Source organism: Lynx rufus, unplaced genomic scaffold, assembly GCF_022079265.1.
Source record: "Lynx rufus isolate CCGP_SWC_20201006 ecotype Redwood Valley unplaced genomic scaffold, mLynRuf1.p SCAF_4, whole genome shotgun sequence".
Classification (NCBI taxonomy): domain Eukaryota; kingdom Metazoa; phylum Chordata; class Mammalia; order Carnivora; family Felidae; genus Lynx; species Lynx rufus.
This window is the reverse complement of record NW_025814856.1, coordinates 162,733,992-162,756,378: the sequence shown is the minus strand read 5'-3', so window position 1 is coordinate 162,756,378 and position 22,387 is coordinate 162,733,992. Positions and strand designations below refer to the sequence as shown.

Genomic DNA, 22,387 nt, shown 5'->3' with positions numbered 1-22,387 from the left:
AGGGAGAGAGAGAGAGAGAGAGAGAGAGAGAGAGAGAGAGAATCTGAAGCAGGCTCCAGGCTCCCATCTGTCAGTACAGAACCCAATGGGGGGCTAAAACCCGTAAACTGTGAGATCCTGACCTGAGCCGAAATCAAGAGTCAGACGCTTAACCGACTGAGCAACGCAGGTGCTACAGGAAGTGTCATTTTAATAAAAAAAATCAAGTCAATATATGGCCTCATTCATTGTGGAGATCCTTGTTGAGATAACCCAGCCTAAGAATTTGCAAATGTGTGTTGAAAAACATTAAGAGCATCCTTAGCATCTCATCAGGGGTTGGTCAGACAAATGTATTAAGGATTATAAAATCCTGGTAAGCTGTGGTCTTATAAAATAAGAATTAATGTCCAATGCAAACAGAAAGAGTCTGGAAGATGAGTTGGAGAAGAAGAAAACATTAGTATTTAACAAGCTCTGTTCAGGGAAGAATGCTCTAATTTTTGACAGCCGTCTTAGATTCTTAGAAAGTTTCTGGAAGTCCGTGGTAGCCAGCCTTCAGTGTGCATCATGTTCCCCTGGTGCACTTGTTAAGACACAGACTGCTGGGCACCTGTCTCGGAGTGTCGAAGTCTGAGGCTGGTGGGGGTGACCAGAATCTGTTTTTTTTTTTTTTTTAGCATTTATTTATTTTTGAGACAGAGAGAGACAGAGCATGAATGGGGGAGGGTGAGAGAGGGAGACACAGAATCTGAAACAGGCTCCAGGCTCTGAGCGGTCTGCACAGAGCCCGATGCGGGGCTCAAACTCATGGACCGCGAGATCATGACCTGAGCCGAAGTCGGCCGCTCAACCCACTGAGCCACCCACGCGCCCCCAGAATCTGTTTTTCTAACTAGCTCCCCGGTGATGCTGATTCTACTGATGTGGTGATCATACTGTGAGAACCACTGCCCTGTTTTTCAGGTGCCCACAGCTGCCTCCCATTCCCATGCTCGGATTTTATAAATACATTAAACAAAAAACACAAAAACTTTACACCACGATGTGGTTTATTGGGCAGACCAGCCTGGTGTAGCTTTTTTGTATGTATGTATGTATGTATGTATGTATGTATGTATGTATGTATGTATATATGTATGTATTTACTTATTTATTTAGAGAAAGGAAGAGAGAATCCCAAGCAGGCTCCGTGCTGTCAGCATAGAGCCCAATGTGGGGCTCAAACCCATGAACCAGGAGATCATGACCTGAGCTGAAATCAAGAGTCTGACTCTTGATTAACCAACTGAGCCACCAGGAACCCCCTTGTGCAGCTCTAATAGAAGTTACAATTACCTGCATCCTTAATTATTAATGTTTCTGGTGAGTTTGCTCTTTTTTGGATCAGATCTCCTGGGCCTGAATACCTCTCGGTGAGCTGACAACACCAGATTTCCAAAATGGCGGTGCAGACCCTGGAGGAACAGGGGTGACTCTGCCAAGGTGTAGGTCACTCTGAAACAGTGTATCCTCAGACCTCTCCTGCAGAAGGTGGTATCGTCAGAGGTTGAGGCCCACCACACCACCACCTAGGGTCACTCAGCTTGGGGTCAAGATACTCAAGTGCAAGTGCCCTATCGGCACATTATGAGCCAAGGGATAGGCACAGCTCAGAAAAAGAATTCCTGTGCCCCCCTCCACATACACCCTATTTCCAAGCTTGTAACTTAGATTAGGAAATGGGCCCATGCAGAATTATAAAGCATTAGGAAGGGAAGTATTAGCAGAGGGAGACCAGAAGTATAACCACGCCCCACCCCCCCCCCCCCCTTCTCCCGGGAGCCTAGTGTAGACAATACTGAGCTCCCTATCCCGGGAATACCCATTATACAGAATCGTTCAACAACCGTGGTGAGCATGTAAGTACAAAGCCCTGGTACTCAGAGCTGTAGAGTCTGGTCCCTGTCTTCAAAACGCATCACATCCTGTTGACTCTACCTTAGCGATCTCGTCCAATATCCTTGTCCGTCACTCTCTTCCCATCGCAGCTGTACCGTCAGGTCTTCATTGGCTCTTGTTGGCCTCAGGAACCTTCTAACATATCCCCTTACCCCAACCAAAAAAAGAAAGAATACAAAAAAACCCACCCCACCCCACATGATGTAACTCTCATTACATTAATATTCCCAAATCACAGCTAGAATCAGTTCACCATTTTGCTCAAACTCTGAGCTCTCCATTACTAACTCAATAAAATCCAAACTCCTGAGGCTGACTGCAACCTATCTTTCCAACCACATCCCCGACTATCCCTCTTCTCACATCCCACCCTCCAGCCAAATCTTATGAATTGGTGTTTCTTTGTACATGCCCTATAATGTCTCTTTTGCTTATGTTGCTTCACCGAGAATGTCCTTCTTCCCATCCTTTTTTTTTAAGTTTACTTACTTATTTTGATAGAGCGAGCGGGGAAGGGCACAGAGAGAGAGAGAGAGAGAGAGAGAGAGAATTCCAAGCAGGCTCCACACTGTCAGCGTGGAGCTGGACACGGGGCTTGAACTCATGAACTGTGAGAGATCATGACCTGAGCTGAAACCGAGTTGGATGCTCAACCAACTAAGCCACCCAGGCACCCCATCCTTCTTCCCATCCTTAAAGGTCCAGTCCAAAAGTCCTGTCTTATGGCGCCTGGGTGGCTCAGTCGGCTAAGTGTCTGACTTTGGCTCAGGTCATGATCTTGTGGTTCGTGAGTTCGAGTCCCACGCTGGGTTCTGTGCTGACAGTGTGGAGCCTGGAGCCTCCTTCATATTGTCTCCCTCTCTCTCTGCCCCTTCTCCGCTTGCACTCTTGTCTCTCTCTCTCTCAAAAATAAACACACATTAAAAAAAAAAAATTCACCTCTCATAAAGCCTTCCCCAACCCCCACAACTAAATGTAATTGTTCTCTGAATTCTTTTTTAAGTAGGCTTCGCACCCAGTGCAGGGCCCAATTCGGGACCTGAACTCACAACCCGGAGATCAAGCCCTGAGCCAAGACCAAGAATTGGATGCTTAACCGACTTAAGAATTCTCTGAATTCTAACAGACCTTCAGCCTCACTTGGGACATATAATTTTACCTTGTATTAGATTCCCTTAACAGCCTGTAAACCCCAAGAGCAAGATCTCTGTCTGATTTAACCGTCCACATCCTCTGCAGACCTTGCACCCGGAGGCTACTCAGATACTTGTGAGTGGACACACTCTCAGGTGGAATGGAATCTTGCACCAGTCTGGGAAAGGGTTATGCAAACACGCAGCACAAGGAGGAGACAGATTTTGATAGAATATAAACTCGACTAGGGCAAAGATCTGTTTTGTACACTTAAATATCCCAAGTATTTAAAAGTGCCTCGGGGTGCCTGGGTGGCTCCGTGGGTTGAGCGTCTGACTTCCAGCTGTTCGTCGGGCTCTGTGCTGACAGCTCGGAGCCTGGAGCCTACTTCGGATTCTCTGCCTCCCTCTCTCTCTGCCTCTTGTCCGCTCACATCATCTCTCTCTCTCTGTCTCAAAGATAAACATCAAAAAAAAAATAATAAATTTTAAAAAATAAATAAAAATAAAAGTGCCTAGATGACAGGTGTGATATAGATTTGTTGAATAAAAGAAACACATGAGGGAAGCGTTCACACAAGGGGGCTTATAAACTGAGCAGCGAGGGACGCCTGGGTGGCTCAGTCGGTTGAGCGTCCGACTTCGGCTCAGGTCATGTTCTCCCAGTTCGTGGTTCCAGCCCCACATCGGGCTCTGTGCTGACAGCTCGGGGCCTGGAGCCTGCTTTGGATTCTGTGTCTCCCTCTCCCTGGCCCTCCCCTGGTCGCGCTGTCTCACTCTTTCTCAAAAATAAACATTAAAAAAAAAAATTTAAACTGAGCAGCGAAAAATAAATAGTATTTGGTTCACAAAGAAGGGAATTCCTGGAAAATGGAAGGCACAGCTTATTCACTAAGTGGCAGGCAGCCCAATGTGGCAGCAGCAAGGATACTTTAGAGAGTGAGAGGGGAAGAAACTCGGAGCAGGTTAGGTTTTAGGCGGTCAAAGTGTAAGTTCTATACTAAAAAGCCAGCTCTTTGTCTTGGAGGAAAGCCCTTCTCCAATTCGTGTGCCAGGACAATGACTCTGGTAGCATAAAGGATGTGGTGAAGGGCAGGAGAGCAGTTAGGCTACTGGACAGTTTAGGTGGGCAACAATCGGGACCCTAATCTGTAGGAAAGGAAGGAGAGAAGACAGGACAGATGAGAGTCACTAATGTTCGGCATTTAATTCTTCCTTATTGTCGATTTAAAATTTTCTAACTTGATCATCCTTGTCCTTCCGACAGCTCCATTTCCTGTTTCCCTCCCAGCACCTAGCAGAGCCGGCAAAAGGTTGGTATTTTGTATCACACTCAAGAAGGCACCGCAGACACAGACGCAGACACAGACCCGGAGATCTTGTTAAAACCTGCAGACTCGGCTTCGGTGGGTCTGAGTCTGCATTTCTACAAAGCTCCCCGGCCATGCCGATGCCGCTGGTGCAGAACCCACGCTTTGGGTAACAAAGACTCAGAACCCAGCCTGGACCCGAGGTGCTTGGTTACGGTCAACCAGAAGCACCCATGGTCAAGTGTATGGGCTCTGAGGCAAGATGGCCTGGGTTGCCAGCAACCTCCGCCGGTCACTTCATCTCGCAGAATGCGAGATGTGAAACGGGGTATAATCGTACCCCCCAAGAGGCTGGTGTGAGGGCTGAGTTCACTTTTAAAAGAGTGCCTCACACATGAGGGCTCAGCAATTATCAGCCATTATTACAGTAGTCCAAAGGCCTGATAAATTGTTCTCCTGCCTCAGGGAAAACTTAAACGCTGCCAGAGAACCAGAATCCTATCCTGTCCTTTGTTTTTCTCCCCACAATGCCAAAGACTGGTCACATTAAGACACTCAACTGGCAGGTAAGGATATTCAAGGATGGGATTTAGGGGAATCCAGGATGCAAAAAAGCTTGGGGGCAGGAGCCTATACAAGGAAACTGGAGTAGCTCCAGAGGTTTTCCTACATATAACGAAGCCCGACACCTCAGCTGAACACGGCGCCTGCGTTCCCTTCATGTTCAGTTTCTACACCAAGCCAGTCCCATACCTTACAGCGACCTGCGTTTATTTTTATCTATTTATTTATTCCTTTTTATCCCCACGTCCCTCTCACCGCTCCCATAGGCAACTGTAATGCCTTTAAGGTGTCTCTTTTGGTTTCCAGGTGTTCTTACAAAATGTTTTGTGTACGTGCATTTCACATAAATGGTATTGTCATAGATCTCGTCCAGTTCCTTACATTTTCCCACTCGGCACTGCATGTTTAAGATCAACCACCAATGTGGCCACATGCATATCCAAGCCGACATTCCTGCTACCCAGTACCCCCTGAGATCACACCCTACCTGCCCTCTCTTCCTTCCATCTCCCAACAACCAACACCCAGACTGTGTGCGGCCCTCGATCACAAACAAGTTCCCACGAACATCCTCGTACATGCCCTCTTCTCGTCTGTCCTAAACTGAAGTAAAAATGCAGGTCAGGCTGTGACTTTATGCCTCTGTCACTGCTCCAGGTCAGCCACCTCTTCCATATTATTTGTTTGTCTGGAGAGAGAGAGAGAGGGAGAGAGAGAGAGAGACAGAGACAGAGACACAAAGAGAGCAGGGGAAGGGCAGAGAGAAGAGAGAGGGAGGCAGAATCTCAAGCGAGGCTTGAACTCACGATCCATGAGACCACGACCTGAGATGAAGAGTCGGACGCTTGGCTGAGCCACCCAGGCGCCCCTCCATCTCGGTATTCTTGACAAAGGGAGAAAAATATCCAACGTGAGCATTTTTTTTTTTTTTTTTTTTTTGCTAGTAGCAAGTTTTATTCTAGGCAACTGCAAATCATCAAAGGGGACACTCACATAGGACCCAGAAGCCCACTCCCATCTCCCCAGACAACAGTGAGGCAAGCATTCAACACTCCTGAGAAATAAGCATTTCTGCGCTTTTTCTCCACCGTCTCTGGAACAGTCAATCCCAGAACTAATTTGGAACATGTGTAATCTGCACAATCTCAACAACTGGTGTAGTAAGAACAAACTCCAACACCCACCGCAACGAGTCAGACAACCGTAAGGAACGAAGTAGTCTGCTACCCTGGGCGGCTGCAGAACCCAGCGAGGACCAGGTGGGAAGAGGAAGATTACGGTGAGAGACCGGGATTCCCGAGCAGTGAGCTCCTGGCTCCATGAGCGACTCTGTTCTCAGCAGGGGCTTTGGGGGTCTACTCCTACCGCTCTCCTCCTGTGGCTCCAGGTAGCCCCTTGTGAGACTGCCAAGGACCCCCACGACAGGGAGCCCAGCACTCTGCCCCCTGATCTCTGGCCTACGTGTGGGTGGGCTAGAAGAGCCCCATAAACAAATCCCTCCTAGAGGGTAGGCCCAGTCCCCATGTTAGGAACAACCTCTACAATGCGGGAAATTTAGAAAACAAGGTCAGACTGTGTTTTTTTTTAAATCAACTAAAATCTAATTCCAAAAAAGTTTCTTCAAAACAGGGTAAGCAGTCATTTAAATTATGTCCTCTACTTGTTATTAACAAAGAGACTACAAAAGAAGAGGAAAGAGAGGGTTATATGCTTCCCAGAACACTTTCGCCCACCTGCTCGCTCCACTGACCTGACCCAACCTCCCGGGAAGACCTGAGATGCTGGGACAGGCCCTAGAAGCAGCCACCGGTCCCTGCAGGGTCAGAGGGCCAACCCCAGCCCACGAGTATCAGCCCGGATGAGAAAACCAGAGACGTGAAGGTGCCCGAGACAGCAAGCTCCACAGCAGGGTAGAGACGGCAGGGAGAGGCGCGGCCCCCGACTCCTCCTCCTCCACAGTTTTCAGCACAGTGTCTGGGCTCGGCCTGGTGCTTGGCCAAGGGAAGGCAAATGAACGCGACTGCCCTCAGGAAGAAGTCAGTCCCTGACTCTGCACAGTGTCTCTTCAGGGGGACCGATGCCAGCCCCTTCGCCCCCCAGACAGACGAGGGGCCGGCACCCTTAAAGCAGGCCGTTGGGCCTTCCCGGCTGCAGGGTCAGCCCGCCCCGCTCCCGCTGGTGGATCTTCTGGTGCTGCAGAAGGTGCTGCTTCTGGACAAAGCTCTTCTCACACTCGGGGCAGCTGTAGGGCCGCTCGCCCGTGTGGATGCGCTGGTGCCGCACCAGATCAGATGGGTGGCTGAAGCTCTTGCCACAGTAACCACAGAGGAGGGAACTCCGGCTTTTCCTCCAAGGGATGTGGCCGGGCAGGGCAACCAGGCTGTTGGGCGAGAACCTCTCCTGGACAGAGTGGCCAGCACTGGGCCCGTCCTGCAGGTGGCAGCGCTGGTGGATCACCAGGCTCACCCTGCAGCTGAAGCTCCGCATGCACACGTCACACTGATGCAGCTTTGCCCTCTTGGACTGGGGCTTAAGTCGTGGCCTGGGTCGAAGGCTCTCCTCTGGCTCCGAGGCCATGCCCGGCTCCGAGTGGGTGTGCAGATGCGCGGCTAGCTGCTGCTTATAGCGGAAGCTAACCTCGCACTCGGAGCATTCGTAAGGGCCAGAAGCATCCCTTTTCAGCTTTACGCCCTGGCCACACTGCTGTTCCAGCTGCACCTGCCTACTAGGCTCCTGCTTCGGGGGGCAGCCCAGAGTGCCGCCACTGCCAGAGTCTCTACTGCCCTCGATGGGATCCTCCAGATTAGTGTCTCCAGGGCCTGGATCCAAGAAGACGGAACTACCCTGACCACCCCAGAGTTCAGTATGTTCTGGGCTCAGGAAAGCGTGCTCTTCTGCAATGCCTGAGAATTCTCCAGGAAGATCCGCAGAGCCTTCCTGAGTATACTGTATCTCCTGCTTGATCATAACCCCTTCTGCTGCCAAGAGAAAGAAGATCAACAAAAAAGATCACATTCTAGCACGTTCGGTTTCTTCAGAACTAAACAAACATCCGTGAATTTCAAAAGGGCTCAAATCAAAGCATCCCAGGATCAAGGGAATTAGGATAATTTGGAGGAGAAGGAGACTGGGTTCTAAGACCTGCAAAACTAAACCTATATTCATGAAGAAAAATCTGAATGCTATTTTTCTAGAACAATGTTATAAATGATAGTTCTCTCAGGTTGTCCACAAATTTGTATTCAATTTCTATGAAAAATGGCAAAATACACTATAAAAACTGTACTAATTCAAGAGTGTTAAAATAATGTGAATGATTAAAAAAACAACCCTTAAACCTAAAGCTTCAATATTCACGTATCCAGCACCAACCTTCCTGCACATTCCCCCCAAATTACCTGGCTTATAAATGCTCTGCCTGCCTCTCACCCAGATCTGACCAACCCCTAAGATCTGACCAACCCTATCTTCAATCTTCAGTGGGTTTTAACTAGAACTATTACGTACACTACTCTTACAGTAGAGCAGGCATGAGGTAGGATATGGTCACGAAACTCAAGACCTTCACAGCGGTAAGGAGTTAAGACTCCTTAGCAGGTGAACTAATGAAAATCATCAAGGAATCTAAAAGAAGTAATACCAGATGAGGTTGCTGACAATGTTTGGCAGTTTAGCAGTAGGAAAGCTCATTACAGGCTGCAGGGAGTAGGGAGAGGGATGGAATATTCTGGTTCCACTCACCTGGGTGGACATCACCAGGGCCTTCCTCCTCCAAGTCACCCAGCATCCCCGTACCCAACTCCGCTTCTTCTTCTGGCGGGCCAAGAACCTCTGGGTTGGAATAGGCACAGTATGAGCCCAGGAGAGAGTAAAAGCTCACTGGGCACTGGTCAGTCGCCAACGAACAAGGTGACCACTGCCACAGGGTTGATATTAAAAGCTGAAAAGATTAAAGGGCTACCGTTCTTGCCACTTTCCCCTGGCAGTTTGGGACAACTGGAAAATTAGAGACGATTAGAAAGATCTATTCAGTTTGCTGCTGCCTTCCACGCTCCTTCATGCGTTACCATGGCTCAAGTATTCAGCCTCTGGAGCCCGCTCCCCTTCCCCCAGCACCACCCTGCCCTCACTTGTACAGGGTTTCAAGTGCTGCCTCCTTTCAGGGTATCTAATTTCAACCATGCTGACATACTGCAAGGGAAGGCAGGCACCATTATCCCCAGCTAGGACAGCCGAGGAACCTGCCACTAGAACACATAACAGCCGAGGTCAAGCAGTCCCTTCTCTGGCCCATTTGCTACTTCCCTCTCTGCTCCAGTCGTGCTGGCTTTTTTTTTTAATGTTTATTTTTGAGAGAGAGAGAGAGTGCAAGTGGGGGAGGGATAGAGAGGGAGAAAGACAGGATCTGAAGCGGGCCCTGGGAGGAAAGCAGAGAGTCCGACGCGAGGCTAAAACTCACGAAGCATGAGATCATGACTCGAGCCGAAGCTGGATACTTACAGACTAAGCCACCAAGGCGCCCCACACACTGGTCTTTCGGACATTCCTCCATGGAACTCAGTTTTTTTTTTTTAATGTTTATTTATTTTTGAGAGAGAGAGAGAGAGAGAAAGAGCCCTAGTGGGGGAGGGGCAGAGAAAGAGGGAGACACTCATACAACATTCTTTTCCTTTTTTTTTTTTAAATGTTTATTTTTGAGAGAGAGAGCTGGGGGTGGGGGCGGGTAGAGCAGAGAGAGGGAGGAAGACAGAGGATCCAAAGCGGGCTCTGGGCTGACAGCAGAGAGCCGGATGTGGGGTTCCAACTCCCCAGCTGTGAGATCATGACCTGAGGCGAAGTTGGACGCTTAACAGACTGAGCCACCCAGGGGCCCCCATGGACTTCAGTTTTAAAAGATTTTGTTTACCAAAATCTACTTACTAAGTAAAAGCTAGTCTTTTATATATAAAGATATACATCTATTAAGCAGCACTTGTAATTAACACAAAATAGACATTGAGCTCACAGTGATTGGATGTAAGTCCAGCCAAATGCCAAGAAAATGTTTTGGTTAGCCTGTGCTGCCTGCCTCATCTTAGGTAACAAAGGATTTCTTGTCAAACAGTTTTAAGTTTTAAAAACAGCATGAGGAGCCCTGGCCACACTACACTATAATGCATATGACATCTTATCTACTAGTAAATATTGTCAGGAACGGACTATGTGACCGCAGAGAAGAAACACACAATACGCAACACCAAGACCTTTCTAAAAGTCTTCGAGAACTGAGGACCTGGAGATTCCCATTTCTCGACCTGGCCCAGATCGACAGAGGAGCCAAAGCCGACTAGAATCACAGGTGTGGTCTGAGTCACAAGCTACTTGGCCAGGGATGGAAGATGCTGAAAGAGAATTCCAGGGAGAAACTGCTACTTACTCAGAGAGACCAGGGCCTCGTAGTTGCTCTTCATCACATTTCTGTAAAGCTCCTTCTGCCAGTCCTCCAGATTCTCCCACTCCTGCTCCGAAAAGCACCCTCCATCGTTTTCAAGTGACCTGGGCACCTGAAATCACAAACACTGCGCAGTGAGCGCCTCCAGCCACGGCTACGAAGGAAAAGCCAGCAAGTCAGAATCTTAAAGAATAAAAGGCAGGACTCCCCATCTAGCCTAATTCTTAATCCCCAAGGGGACTACCTTGGGGGCCTCCCCCTTGCTGTCTGGAGGCAGCCTCAGCACCCAGAAGTTCCTGTTTCTCAGCAGGTTCTCCATGTTCTCCAGCCGCCTCTGCAGCAGCCCGTACTCCTGCAGCAGGGTCCCCAGCACGGCCCACTTGCCCTCCAGCTGGTTCCCGAACTCCACGGCCGTCTTCTCGCAGTCCGCCAGCTTCTTCTCGGCGGTGCCCGTCCGCCCCTCCAGGCTCTGTATCCGGGCGGCCTGGGCATCCACCTTCTTCTCCACGGCCTGAAGGGCGGCCACCACGGTCCACAGTGAGATCTCTGTGGTTTGCAAATAGGAGCTTTTCTCTGTCTCTTGTGGGGGCAACATGGAAGGAGTCAAAGGTGTGGAGCGGCGTTTCCTCCTGTGCTGAAGAATCAGACACAGGGTCAGTGTCGTTTCCAAACATCACGTAAAGGAAACAATGGGTCCAGTGGGTCCAAGAGTGTTTAGAGCTACCTAGTTTCTACTTTTGTTTTTTTAAAGCATGCTCTTTTACATTCTGATACTGCAAATGATACATGTACGTTGTAATGAGGAAATACTGAAAAGTAGAAGGAAAAAAATTAGGTAAAATACCACCATCCAGAAGTAAGCTGTTAGAATTTTGGTGTATTTCTGTAAGGTTTTTTTTTAATGTTTATTTATTTTTGAGAGAGAGAGAGAGAGAGAGAGAGCGAGCATGAGCAGGGGAGGGTAGAGAGGAAGACGCAGAATCCAAAGCAGGGGGTTAGATCATGACCTGAGCCAAAGTCAGATGCTCAACCGACTGAGCCACCCAGGTGCCCCTGTAAGGTTTTTGTTAATCTTTTAACTTATCTATTTTTCCACAAAGTTGAAATTATATTGTACATAATATTTTGTTACCTGTTTTTCACTCTTAGCATATTCTCTAAGACCAACAAAGACACAAATCCCCAGTAGGACCTACAGGACTCAACTCCTTTATCTTTGTGCCCAAGCGGTTAGCACAGTAACACCTCCTAAATCCTTCATATATGTTCACTGACATGACGTGATGAAGTCTACTGACGTTTGCCTTACGCTTCTCGTTTTTATGATCTGTCCCCAACAGCAGGAAAATCACTACAGCTGAAGCTCGACATGACTGAAACCAACATCTGGGAAGTCTTCCCACCACTCCCTCTTATCCCCCGCCCCCCCCCCCCCCCCGTTGGACCACTGCAAGTTGATCTCAGTCCGAAACCCCCAGAGGCTCATGTTCTTTTATATGGCATACACTTTGTTCAAGGCTGCTTCTCCATCCACTGAGACCAAGACACTGAGAGGAAGTATCTTTGGAAGAACAGCTGGGGCCAGGACTTAGGGTCTGGAGAAACAGGGGCCAAAATGCAACCGACGGGCCCCAAACTCAAAACATACGCTTGGCCGTGACCTACTCCAGTTACTCAACTCAGTTCATTATGGAACATGTGGGTTAAAAGCTGAACTATCGCCCCTAAAAAAGATTTAAATGAAAGTTTAACCTAAAAGATCGATACAAATGAAACAAAACAAAATCCTAGGCTTTTGGACAGACTCATTTCATCACATGTTCTGCTTTTCACTTTCACTCGCTCCTCTCCAGCTTCGTGGAGCCCCTCTTGCCCTTCGGCCGCCAGCTTTGTGCAGCTTGCTGAGCACTTCAGGCAGACGGGCAGGTGGGTCAGGATCTGAGCAAAGGAGTAATTCCTCTCCTCTTGTACATAACAAAAGGCTGAAAAGAGTGGTTAAATCAAGCTGCTACTTCTGTCAGGAACGATCTATTGAGATGGAAACAATTCAAATGTCTACGGACCAGGTGAATCGATAAACAAACTAGGGTCCATTCTTATGTTACGGGTTGAATTTTGTTTCCCCAAACAGATATGTTGAAGTCCCAACCACCCGTATCTCAGAATATGATCTTATCTGTGTAACTATTTTTTTTTTTAAGATTTTATTATTTTTAAGTAATCTCTATACCTAACATGGGGCTCGAACTCAAACAGCGAGATCAGGAGTCTCATCTCCATCAACCGAGTCATCCAGGTGCCCCGGAATGTGATCTTATCTTGAGATAAGAATATTTACAGAGATAATCAAGTTACATGAGGTCATTAGGTGGGCTCTAATCAAATATGATTTGGCGTCCTTATGAAAGGGGAAACTTGGGCAGAGACAGATGTGCACTTAGGGGAGACGATGTGAAGACACACACAGGGAGAAGACAACCACAAGACGGTGGAGGCAGAGGTCAGAGTTCTATTGCCACAAGCCAAGAAAACGCCTGGGGCACCAGAAGCAATGAGAGAAGCCTGGAATATCCGATTCTCCAATTCGGTGGACACCCTGATTTCAGACTTCCAGCCTCCAGAACCGTGAAGACGATACACCTCTGCAAGCCCCCCAACTTGCAGTACTTTGTTACAGCAGCCCGAGGGAACTAATATACCATACGATAGAATACTAATACATTATTACTATATTAATAATTAACGTATTAATCACGCATTAGCAATAAAAAGGAACAAACTATTGACATATGTAACAACATGGATGGATCTCAAAATCATTATGCTAAGTGAAAAAGGCCAGACACAAAATGCCACCCACTCTATTCCATTTACATGACATTCAGGAAAGGCAAAATGACAGAGACAGAAAACAGATGAGTGGTAGCCAGGGGCTGGGGCGGGGGTGGGGGGTAAGGGGGTTGGAGGGGAGAAGGAGAGTGAATGCAAAGGAACACTTTCTGGGATGATGGAAATATTCTATATTTTGGTAACATGATGATAGCTACACATTTGTCAAAACTCACTGAAGTGTATGCCTGAAGAGCGAATTTTACCAGATGTAAATTGTATCTCAGTAAGCACGACTTAGAACGCCAAGAGAGAAGAAAATGTTAGCTGCCATGAAAGACGCCATAAACAAAGTCTAAAAAAACAGACAGGGAGAGAATATATGTAAACAGGGTATGAACTGGAAGGAAAAGATAACAACCCCAAAATAAAACTGCAAAGTAAGCAATTGTGAGCGCAGAAACGCAAGTGGTCAAGAAGCAGTCAGGAGTGCAAATATAACCAAGTAAAACTGCTTTTCACCCACCAGGCTGACAAACTTGAAAAAGAGGGATAAGGAGCTACATTCAGAGCTGACTAGGATATAAAACTGGCACTTTCATAACACTCCCAGAAGGAATGAAAACTACTACAAACTTCAGGGAAGAATATCTCATAAAAGTCATTAAAAACCCTCTCACCTAGCAGTCCCATTTACCAGAATCCACCTTACAAAAATAAATGGCATTATTTACTGACATCCACACAGAGATTACCGGTAACATCCTTTGGAATAGTCAAAGCCTGGAAATAATCCAGATGTCTGTTCATGGTTAAATAAATTATGGCACAACCAAACAGGACCTTTAAAAATAATGAGTTAGGGGCGCCTGGGTGGCTGAGTCGGTTGAGCTTCCGACTTCGGCTCAGGTCATAATCTCGCAGTTGACGGGTTCAAGCCCCAAGTCAGGCTCTGTTCGACAGCTCGGAGCCTGAAGCCTGCTTCAGATTCTGTCTCCCTCTCTCTCTGCCCCTCCCCCACTCATGCTCTGTACCAAAAATAAACACTGAAAAAAAATTTTTTTAAATAATGAGTTGGATCTATGTGTATGATTCAGTAGAGTTTTCACCATACACTGCTGGTTAAAAATCCAACTTTTAAGGGGCGCCTGGGTGGCGCAGTCGGTTAAGCATCCGACTTCAGCCAGGTCACGATCTCGCGGTCCGTGAGTTCGAGCCCCGCGTCAGGCTCTGGGCTGATGGCTCAGAGCCTGGAGCCTGTTTCCGATTCTGTGTCTCCCTCTCTCTCTGCCCCTCCCCTGTTCATGCTCTGTCTCTCTCTGTCCCAAAAATAAATAAACGTTGAAAAAAAAAAAATTTAAAAATCCAACTTTTAGGGAAAGAGACTTATTTTAATGTTTATTTTTGAAAGAGAGTGCAAGCAGGGGAGGGGCAGAGAGAGGAGGGACAGAGGATCTGAAGTGGGCTCTGTGCTGAGAGCTGAGAGTTCAATGCAGGGTTCAAACCCAGGAACCACAAGATCATGACCTGAACCTGAGTCAGAAGCTCAACCCACTGAGCCACACAGGCTCCCCGGGAAATATATTTATTATGATCCCACTTTCCTAAAGAAGAGAAGATATACAAGCATATGTTTGTTTCAGCACACAGGGAGGTCTGAAAGATACTCAATAAACTGTTAACACCACTTACCTTCAAGGAGATGAGTGGGAGGGATTTTAACCTTTCCTTGTCAACTATCGTTTGACTTCGACAATAAACATGTATTTTTTTGTAATTTATTTTTTACAGAACTTCCATATTTAAGAGTATTCCTGATGGCAGTGAAAAATACAGTAAGTACACTTATTGGGGCGACCGGGTGGCTGTCAGTTAGGCATCTGACTTCGGCTCAGGTCATGATCTTGTGGTTCATGAGTTCCAGCCCCATGTCAGGCTGTGCTGACAGCTCAGACCCTGGAACCACTTCGGATTCTGTGTCTCCCTCTCTGTCCGTCTCTTCCCCCTCTCGCACTCTCTCTCTCTCTCAAAAATATGCATTAAAAACCAGGGGCGCCTGGGTGGCGCAGTCGGTTAAGCGTCCGACTTCAGCCAGGTCACGATCTCGCGGTCCGTGAGTTCGAGCCCCGCGTCAGGCTCTGGGCTGATGGCTCGGAGCCTGGAGCCTGTTTCTGATTCTGTGTCTCCCTCTCTCTCTGCCCCTCCCCCGTTCATGCTCTGTCTCTCTCTGTCCCAAAAATAAATAAAAACGTTGAAAAAAAAAATTTAAAAAAAAAATGCATTAAAAACCAACCAACCAACCAACCAACCAGTACTCGTATGTTGCCCATACTTCTGGATATTCCAGGGCAGTCCTGCTCGAGTGTTCTATTATACTGAGATCAAGTCTCATACAATGGGACTGCAGCTATGGTCTGAAACCCGTCACCATTAAGCATAAGACACAGTCCTTGCTAAGGAACCTGCAATCTGCTTGACTGAAGTACAAAAAAATGAAATAACATCCTAAAGTGGTATTTGATTAAGGTGGACTAAATAATATTTAAGGTCACTTCCAACTCTGAGATACCATGATTTTTAAATACTGAATAGTTTAAATAAACTACTTAATGCATAAGATCTTATACATCTTATGTAGTGGCAACAAATCACGTAACTACCACTCAGTTACAGATATACAGCCTCTGAAGTACTATCCTGAATTTGATTTTTCACTATTTTCTGTTTCATGTTTTCACCAAATGTTTGTTTCCAAAACAATGTATGCTCTTTAGTTTTACATATTTTAGGACTTTACACAAATAGAATCCTTATTTCACAACTCCTAAGAATATCCTGTTGTTGCAGATGGCTGTAATTAATTCATTTTCACTTCTAAATAACAATGTGCCGATACCGCGATTTACTTTTCCGTCCCATTACTGACGTGTCCTCCACCTCTGTCATCACAAACAGTGCTGCAATGAACCAGACTGTGCATGGCTCCTAACAGACACAGCCCAGTTTCCTGAGGGTATAGTCCTAGAGAGGGAATTGTCGGCTAATAGGGTAAACATCTTGAAGTTCAGTAAATATGCCAGATGTTTTCTAAAGTGGTTGTATCAATTGCACTCCTATCAATAGTATGTGCATATTCTAGATGTTCCCCAATTATGTGTTCCTGTCAGACTAGTATTTTGTCCTAATAGGTCTGAATTGACATGTCCTCATGGTTTCCATCTCCATTTTCCTTGATTACTAAGGGTAAGCATATTTTAAATGTTTATTGGCCATTCAAATTTCTTCAGTGAACTACTTGCTCAGTCTTTTATCCATTTATCTTTTGGGTTATCTGACTTCCTTACCATCTCAGAATTTCTCTGAAAATTCTGGAAACTAATCTTTATCCATGCTATATGTGTTGCAAATATTGTCTCCTTATTTGTGCATTTAAAAAGTTTCCTTTACTGGGGCGCCTGGGTGGCTCAGTTGGTTAAGCGTCCAACTTTGGCTCAGGTCGTGATCTCACGGTTCATGAGTTTGAGCCCCACATCAGGCTCACTGCTGTCGGCACAGAGCCTGCTTCGAATCCTCTGTCCTCATCTCTCTCTGCCCCTCTCTTGCTTGCGCTCTCTCAAAAATAATATTAAAAAGAAAATACTGTATTGCAAAAAACAATGCTAACCATCACCTGAACTTTTAGCAAGTCATAATTACCAGTCACAGAACTTCACAACAAACATAATAATAATGAAAAACTTCAAAATATTGTGAGAATTACCAAATTGTGACCCAGAGACACGAAGTCAGGAAATGGTATTGGAAAAATGGCACTGAGAGACTTGACATAGGGTTGCCACAAACCTTCAATTTGTAAAAAAAACAAAGTATCTGCAAAGTGCAACAAAGCAAAGCTCAATTAATTGAGGTATGCCTGTATGTTGATATTACATATTGACAGATATATGGCTAAAAAAATATCTGTGCTGTCCGACAGCCACTAGAAGCACATAGCTATCTAAATCTAAATTAACAGAAACTCAATTAAAAATTCAGTTTCTCAGCCATACTAGTTACATTTCAAGTACTTAATAGCCATATATATATATATATATATATATATATATATATATGACTATATGAACAGTAACTATATTTAACAGTGCAAAACAGAGTATTTCCATAATCTCAGAAAGTTCTATTGGATGTGCCACACCTTACTAATTTTTTCTCTGCTTGATAAAAACTAAAGTTTTGTTAGTCTTCTACTATGCTAGTGAATTTTCCTTGTAGTTGTCAGCTTTTGTTTTATATATTTTGAGGCTATGTAATTAGATGCAAAATATTAGAAATGTCATATCAAGCTGGTAAATTGAATCTTAACCATTATAAAAGTAGTAGTACCCCTCTAGCTCTAGGAATATTAATATAGTTGAGCTAATTTTCTTTTGATTAATATTAGCCTGGTATGTTTTCAAATTTTTTTTTTTTTAATGTTTATTTACTCTTGAGAGAGAGAGAGAGAGACAGACCATGAGTGAGGTAGGGACAGAGGGAGAGGGAGACACAGAATCTGAAGCAGGCTCCAGGCTCTGAGCTGAAGATCCGTGAGATCATGACCTGAGCCAAAGTCAGATGCTTAACTGACTAAGCCACCCAGGCGTCCCTCAAATTCTTTTATGTTCAACCATTCCTGTAATTTTATCTTTTAGTTGTATCTCTTATAAACTAGATAGTTGGATTTTTTTCTCATCTTGACAAATATTGCCTTTTAACTAGAACATTTTGTCCACTTACATTTATTGTAACTGTTGATCTATTTTTATTGATTTTTACCTTCTACTGTTTCTCTTCTCTTTTCATTGTCTTTGTTTTCTTGTAGATGATTTTTTTTCCTTATTCTATTATTCTCCCTTCTAACTTGCAGGTTTTACAGGCAAGTTCTAGTCTTTTAGCAAATATCTTAGATATTACAGTAAGCATACTTATAAAGGCTTTTGAATAACTGAATTCTGATCTCTAAGTTTACATCAATGCTTCCATGTATTTTAATTTGCCTTTGTTTTTAACCGCACAAAATATTGTTCTATTTAGTCAATATTTGTTCAGATTTACCCATTTACATGGATCATCATACTTTCTTACATTTTCAGACTTTCCATTTGGGAAGATTTTCCTTTTACCTGAAGTATACCCTTTATAATTTCCTTTACTGAGAATGTATTGGTAGTAACATGGCAGTTTTGTCTGAAAATACTTTTTAATTTTAATTTTAAGAGAGAGAGAGAGAGACGGCACACAAGTAGGGAAGGGGGGGCAGAGAGAGAGAGAGAGAGAGAGAGAGAGAGAGAGAGAGAGAGAGAATTCCAAGCAGGCTTCATGCTCAGTGTGAAGGCCAATGCATGGCTCAATCCCACCTTGAGATCATGACCTGAGGCAAAATCAAGAGTTGGACGTTCAACTGACTGAGCCACCCAGGCTCCCCCATCTGAAAATATTTTTTTTTACCCTTGTCTTTAAAAGATCTTTTACTGAGTATAAAAATCTGGGATCACAGCTATTCTCTTCCAGTTTACTAACATCATTCTAGTTTGTCTGGCTTCCATTGTTGCTGTTGAGAAGCTGGACCACATTAATCTAGTGACACTTCATTTGAAGGTAATCTCTTTTCTCCAGCTGCTTTTAAGAATTCTGTCTAGGGGCGCCTGGGTGGCTCAGTCGGTTGAGCGGCTGACTTCGGCTCAGGTCATGATCTCGTGGTCCATGAGTTTGAGCCCCGTGTCGGGCTCTGTGCTGACAGCTCAGAGCCTGGAGCCTGTTTCAGATTCTGTGTCTCCCTCTCTCTGACCCTCCCCTGTTCATGCTCTGTCTCTCCCTGTCTCAAAAATAAATAAAAGCGTTAAAAAAAAATTAAAAAAAAAAAAAAAAGAATTCTGTCTAAAAAAAAAAAAAAAGAATTCTGTCTAGTATTCTCTATTTTCACTATTATGTGTCTAGGTAGAGATTTTTTTCCGTTTATCCGGATTGGGATCCCCTGGGTTTCTAATGTATTAATGTTTGCATCGGTCCTAAATAGCCTCAGTCATTAGCTATTTATCAAATATAGCCTTCAGTGCAAAGTGTTAAGTGTGCATGCACCTTCCTTCTGGAATTTCAGTGTTTTTCTTTCTTTTTCTGTTTTTTTAACGTACTTTGAGAGAGAAACCGCAAAAGATATAAAAGATGTGCAAGAGAGTGGAGGAGGGGCAGAGAGAGGGGAGGGACATAGAATCCTAAGCTGGCTCTGAGCTGATGGCAGAGAGCCTGATGTGGGGCTAGAACTCACAAACCCTGAGGTCATGACCTGAACTGAAGTCAGACGCTTAACTGACTAAGCCATCCAGGCACCCCTTAATATGTTTTTCTTATGTAATTTCAATATCCAGAATCTTTGAAGGTCTACTTTTGTCCATTATTTTTACTGCCTTTTCCTTGTAGTTTCCATTGCTTGTTTGGTAATGGGTTGTTTTTATTTTTTTTAACTCAATTTTCCTGTAATTTTATATAGGGGAATTATTTGAAGTCTGAGTCAAATGCAGATTCCTCCAGAGAAGATCTGTGTTTATTTCTGATACACAGCAGTACTTTAAACTACATTCTTGGGAGGTGGGGTGGGGTGGAATGCCTGGTTGGCTCAGTCAGTAGAGCATGCAACTCCTGATCTCAGGGTAGTTGAGTTCAAGCCCCACACTGGGCATGGAGTCTACTTAAAATAATAACTAAGTAAATATAAACTACATTCTTGGCTTGAGGTTTCTTAGACCATCCAGGTAGCATGAATTCAGGCAATAAACCCATATCAGAGTCACCATAAATTCTCAAGGGACATCTTGCATCTATCTCCCAGCACCAAGGTTTCACACAATTTTCTGTGTAATACTGGGAGTTAAGAGCTTACGTTCAGTTCATGCTGAATGCTGCCCTTTGAAGTCTCCACTTTAAGGATTTGGGGCAGGAAGCTTCTTAGACACACACACACACCCGCCCCTTAAGTTTTGTCTCCTGGTTTTCAGGTCCTTTGGGACCATAAACACTAAAGATGAATGTTCAGCAAATGCCCTCCAAGTTGGCCTCAGAACTCATCTTTGGGCTCCAAGTATTCTTTATTAACTTACATTTCAGATATATTTAAGTGGTGTCCCCCCCCCCCCACACCACCCCCCCATTGTTTCTAGCTGTCTTCATCAGGGTGCCTACTTGGTCAGTGTCAAAGGAAAGGTACGGAATCCTCATCTGAAGCGGTAATATCTGAGAACAGACGAAACGATTTAAATACATTCTACAATGACAGATCTTTAAGTTATTTAAAGGGCAGTATGGGATTTTGGTGGATCTTTTAAGGCTCTTTTGACAAGGTCTGTTGGTGACACGCACGGAACGGTGCCCTGACACTGACGAGTCAGAAAGAAGTACTCTGGAGGTTAGTAACTTGTCGTCCTGCCCCACTTTAGTACCAATTTGGTCTTGAGGAAAAGCCAAGTCTTTGACTACAACAGCTGAGATGAAAAGGGTCAGAGGAGGCAAATATTATAAACATTTGTGTCTCTGCAATTCAACTGTAACTTCTTGAAAGCAAACACTGCCTTCTCCGAGTCTTCCAGTCCTTTCCCTCTTCCAATCCTTTCCCTCCTAGTTCTTACCCACCTTCTACAAGAATCAAAAAGGAGCAAGTTTAACCTGCTCATGGTAAACTTTTCACCACAGGCTCTCCTTAGCTCCCAATTCTCACAAAGATCTCACATCATTCCGAAAGTGTTTCTAGACCCAGAAATGCTTCGTCAAAAACTAGTTTAATTCCCTCTGTCCTTTCCAGAGCAAACCTCCTTGTGTTACCAAATTAACCGCTAGTAAGAAAATGTCAGGGCTAGAAGGATCCTCTGAGATCATCTAGTAAACCAGTCCTAAACTCTCCATCTCTAGCCAAAGAAAGGGAGGCCCAGGGTGTAAACACAGTTGCCTAAAATCAGTCAAATGGGTATTTGAGAGCTGAGTTCCCCAGTTTCCTGACTCCGTAACCGGGATTTTCTTCACCCCCAAGCTCTTGACATCCGTGTCTTGACATCCCCTGAATGGGGACGAATGAGGGCGAATGGGGACCGGGGAAAGGGAGAGAGATCCGAGAGCTTCACAGGCAAAAGCAGCAACTACACTGTGGGGTAATACCTGTCCCCAAAGGGAGGAAGCCCGGCCTGATTTCACCCTGTGGCCGCGACCCAACTACAGAAGTCTGCAGCAGGAGAGAGTGACAGAAAGAACGAGCAAAACACACCAAGCTGAGAACATGCGGCGAGGCCGTGAGTCCTGGGGTCCCGGGGCACCACGCGCGCTCGCTCGCAGAGATGGCGACCCGGGGTTTCCAAAGCGCGCCACCTCTCCAGCCTGGAAGCACATGACGAAAAAGTGTGGGGACGGTCGCAAATCCAAGAACACGAAACAAGCCTCGGAGAAGTTTCTCGGCGACGGTGCGTGGCGCTGGGGCTCCGGCCCGACGCGGAAGGAGCCGGAGAGGGGGAGGGCAGAGCCCGGGGGTCGCGGGAGGAGGTCGGCGTTCGCCAGCAGCAGCCCGGGAGCCCCCCGGACCCCCAGCCCCACCGGAGTCCGGACCTCGAAGCCCCGCCCCGGCCAGGAGCTCCGCCATCCCGAACGCGCCCGCCAGTCGGTGCCAGGAGGACCCTTACCCGAGTAGGCTCCGACTCCGCCATGGCTGCCAGTCGCCCCTCAACACCCGGGCCCCGCCTGATAACCCTCGGGCTGCGTGCCGGTCCCCTGGGCGCTCCCTGCCCCTCCTCGAAGCCGCCACCAGTGCCGTGTTGATACAAGGTGCATTGTGGGAGTTCGGCCCTCCGGCGCCAAGAGCTGCTCCCACCGCTCGTCCTCACCGCGCGGGGTTTCTAGGGCGCCTCCGTGCGGCCGGAGGGTGAACAGCAGCTCGGCCCTTGGGCCCAGACTGTGCGACCTTGGAAGGGCTCTGTCCCTCCAAGTCAAGGGTAGGTTCAGAATTTAAGGCGAACGCGGGCCTCTTCTACGTGCCGAGCGCTGGGCCAGGTGCTTTGAGGGATATAAAAATGTATACAAGTCAGACTTTGCTCTGAGGGAAGAGTATGTCATTTCGTCGGGGAAAAGAGATACGGTCCCAAATGGCAAGTGGTTTTATTCCATTAGTTCATCTGTCATGTGATTTT

At 46.1% G+C, this 22,387-nt stretch overlaps 1 protein-coding gene across 3 annotated transcripts; it reads right to left on the bottom strand.

The window, feature by feature from the left end:
* Positions 1 to 5,844: 5,844 nt before the first annotated feature.
* Positions 5,845 to 22,009, bottom strand: ZNF212 (zinc finger protein 212). 3 transcript variants are annotated; one of them, XM_047096168.1, is made up of 6 exons: positions 21,884 to 22,009; positions 21,475 to 21,584; positions 10,603 to 10,987; positions 10,344 to 10,470; positions 8,669 to 8,758; positions 5,845 to 7,905 (listed from the first exon to the last, which is right to left on the bottom strand). In XM_047096168.1, exons 1-6 carry the CDS (start codon positions 21,905 to 21,907, stop codon positions 7,049 to 7,051), a joined length of 1,593 nt encoding a protein of 530 aa, XP_046952124.1. In that variant the 5' UTR covers positions 21,908 to 22,009; the 3' UTR covers positions 5,845 to 7,048. The 3 variants fall into 3 exon arrangements, with proteins under 3 accessions (XP_046952124.1, XP_046952125.1, XP_046952126.1); XM_047096169.1 differs by having other exon boundaries at positions 5,845 to 7,902; XM_047096170.1 differs by lacking the exon at positions 21,475 to 21,584 and having other exon boundaries at positions 10,603 to 10,992.
* Between the last annotated feature and the right edge of the window lie 378 nt (positions 22,010 to 22,387).

What these genes read in the sequence shown, in the direction of transcription:
- ZNF212 (XM_047096168.1), bottom strand. Translation starts at nt 21,907, where the DNA reads ATGGCGGAGTCGGAGCCTACTCGG. An exon ending in GCAAGGGGGAGGCCCCCAAG is followed by an intron (nt 10,471 to 10,602) that starts GTAGTCCCCTTG and finishes TTGTGATTTCAG; the next exon opens with GTGCCCAGGTCACTTGAAAA. An exon ending in CGAGGCCCTGGTCTCTCTGA is followed by an intron (nt 8,759 to 10,343) that starts GTAAGTAGCAGT and finishes ATTCCAACCCAG; the next exon opens with AGGTTCTTGGCCCGCCAGAA.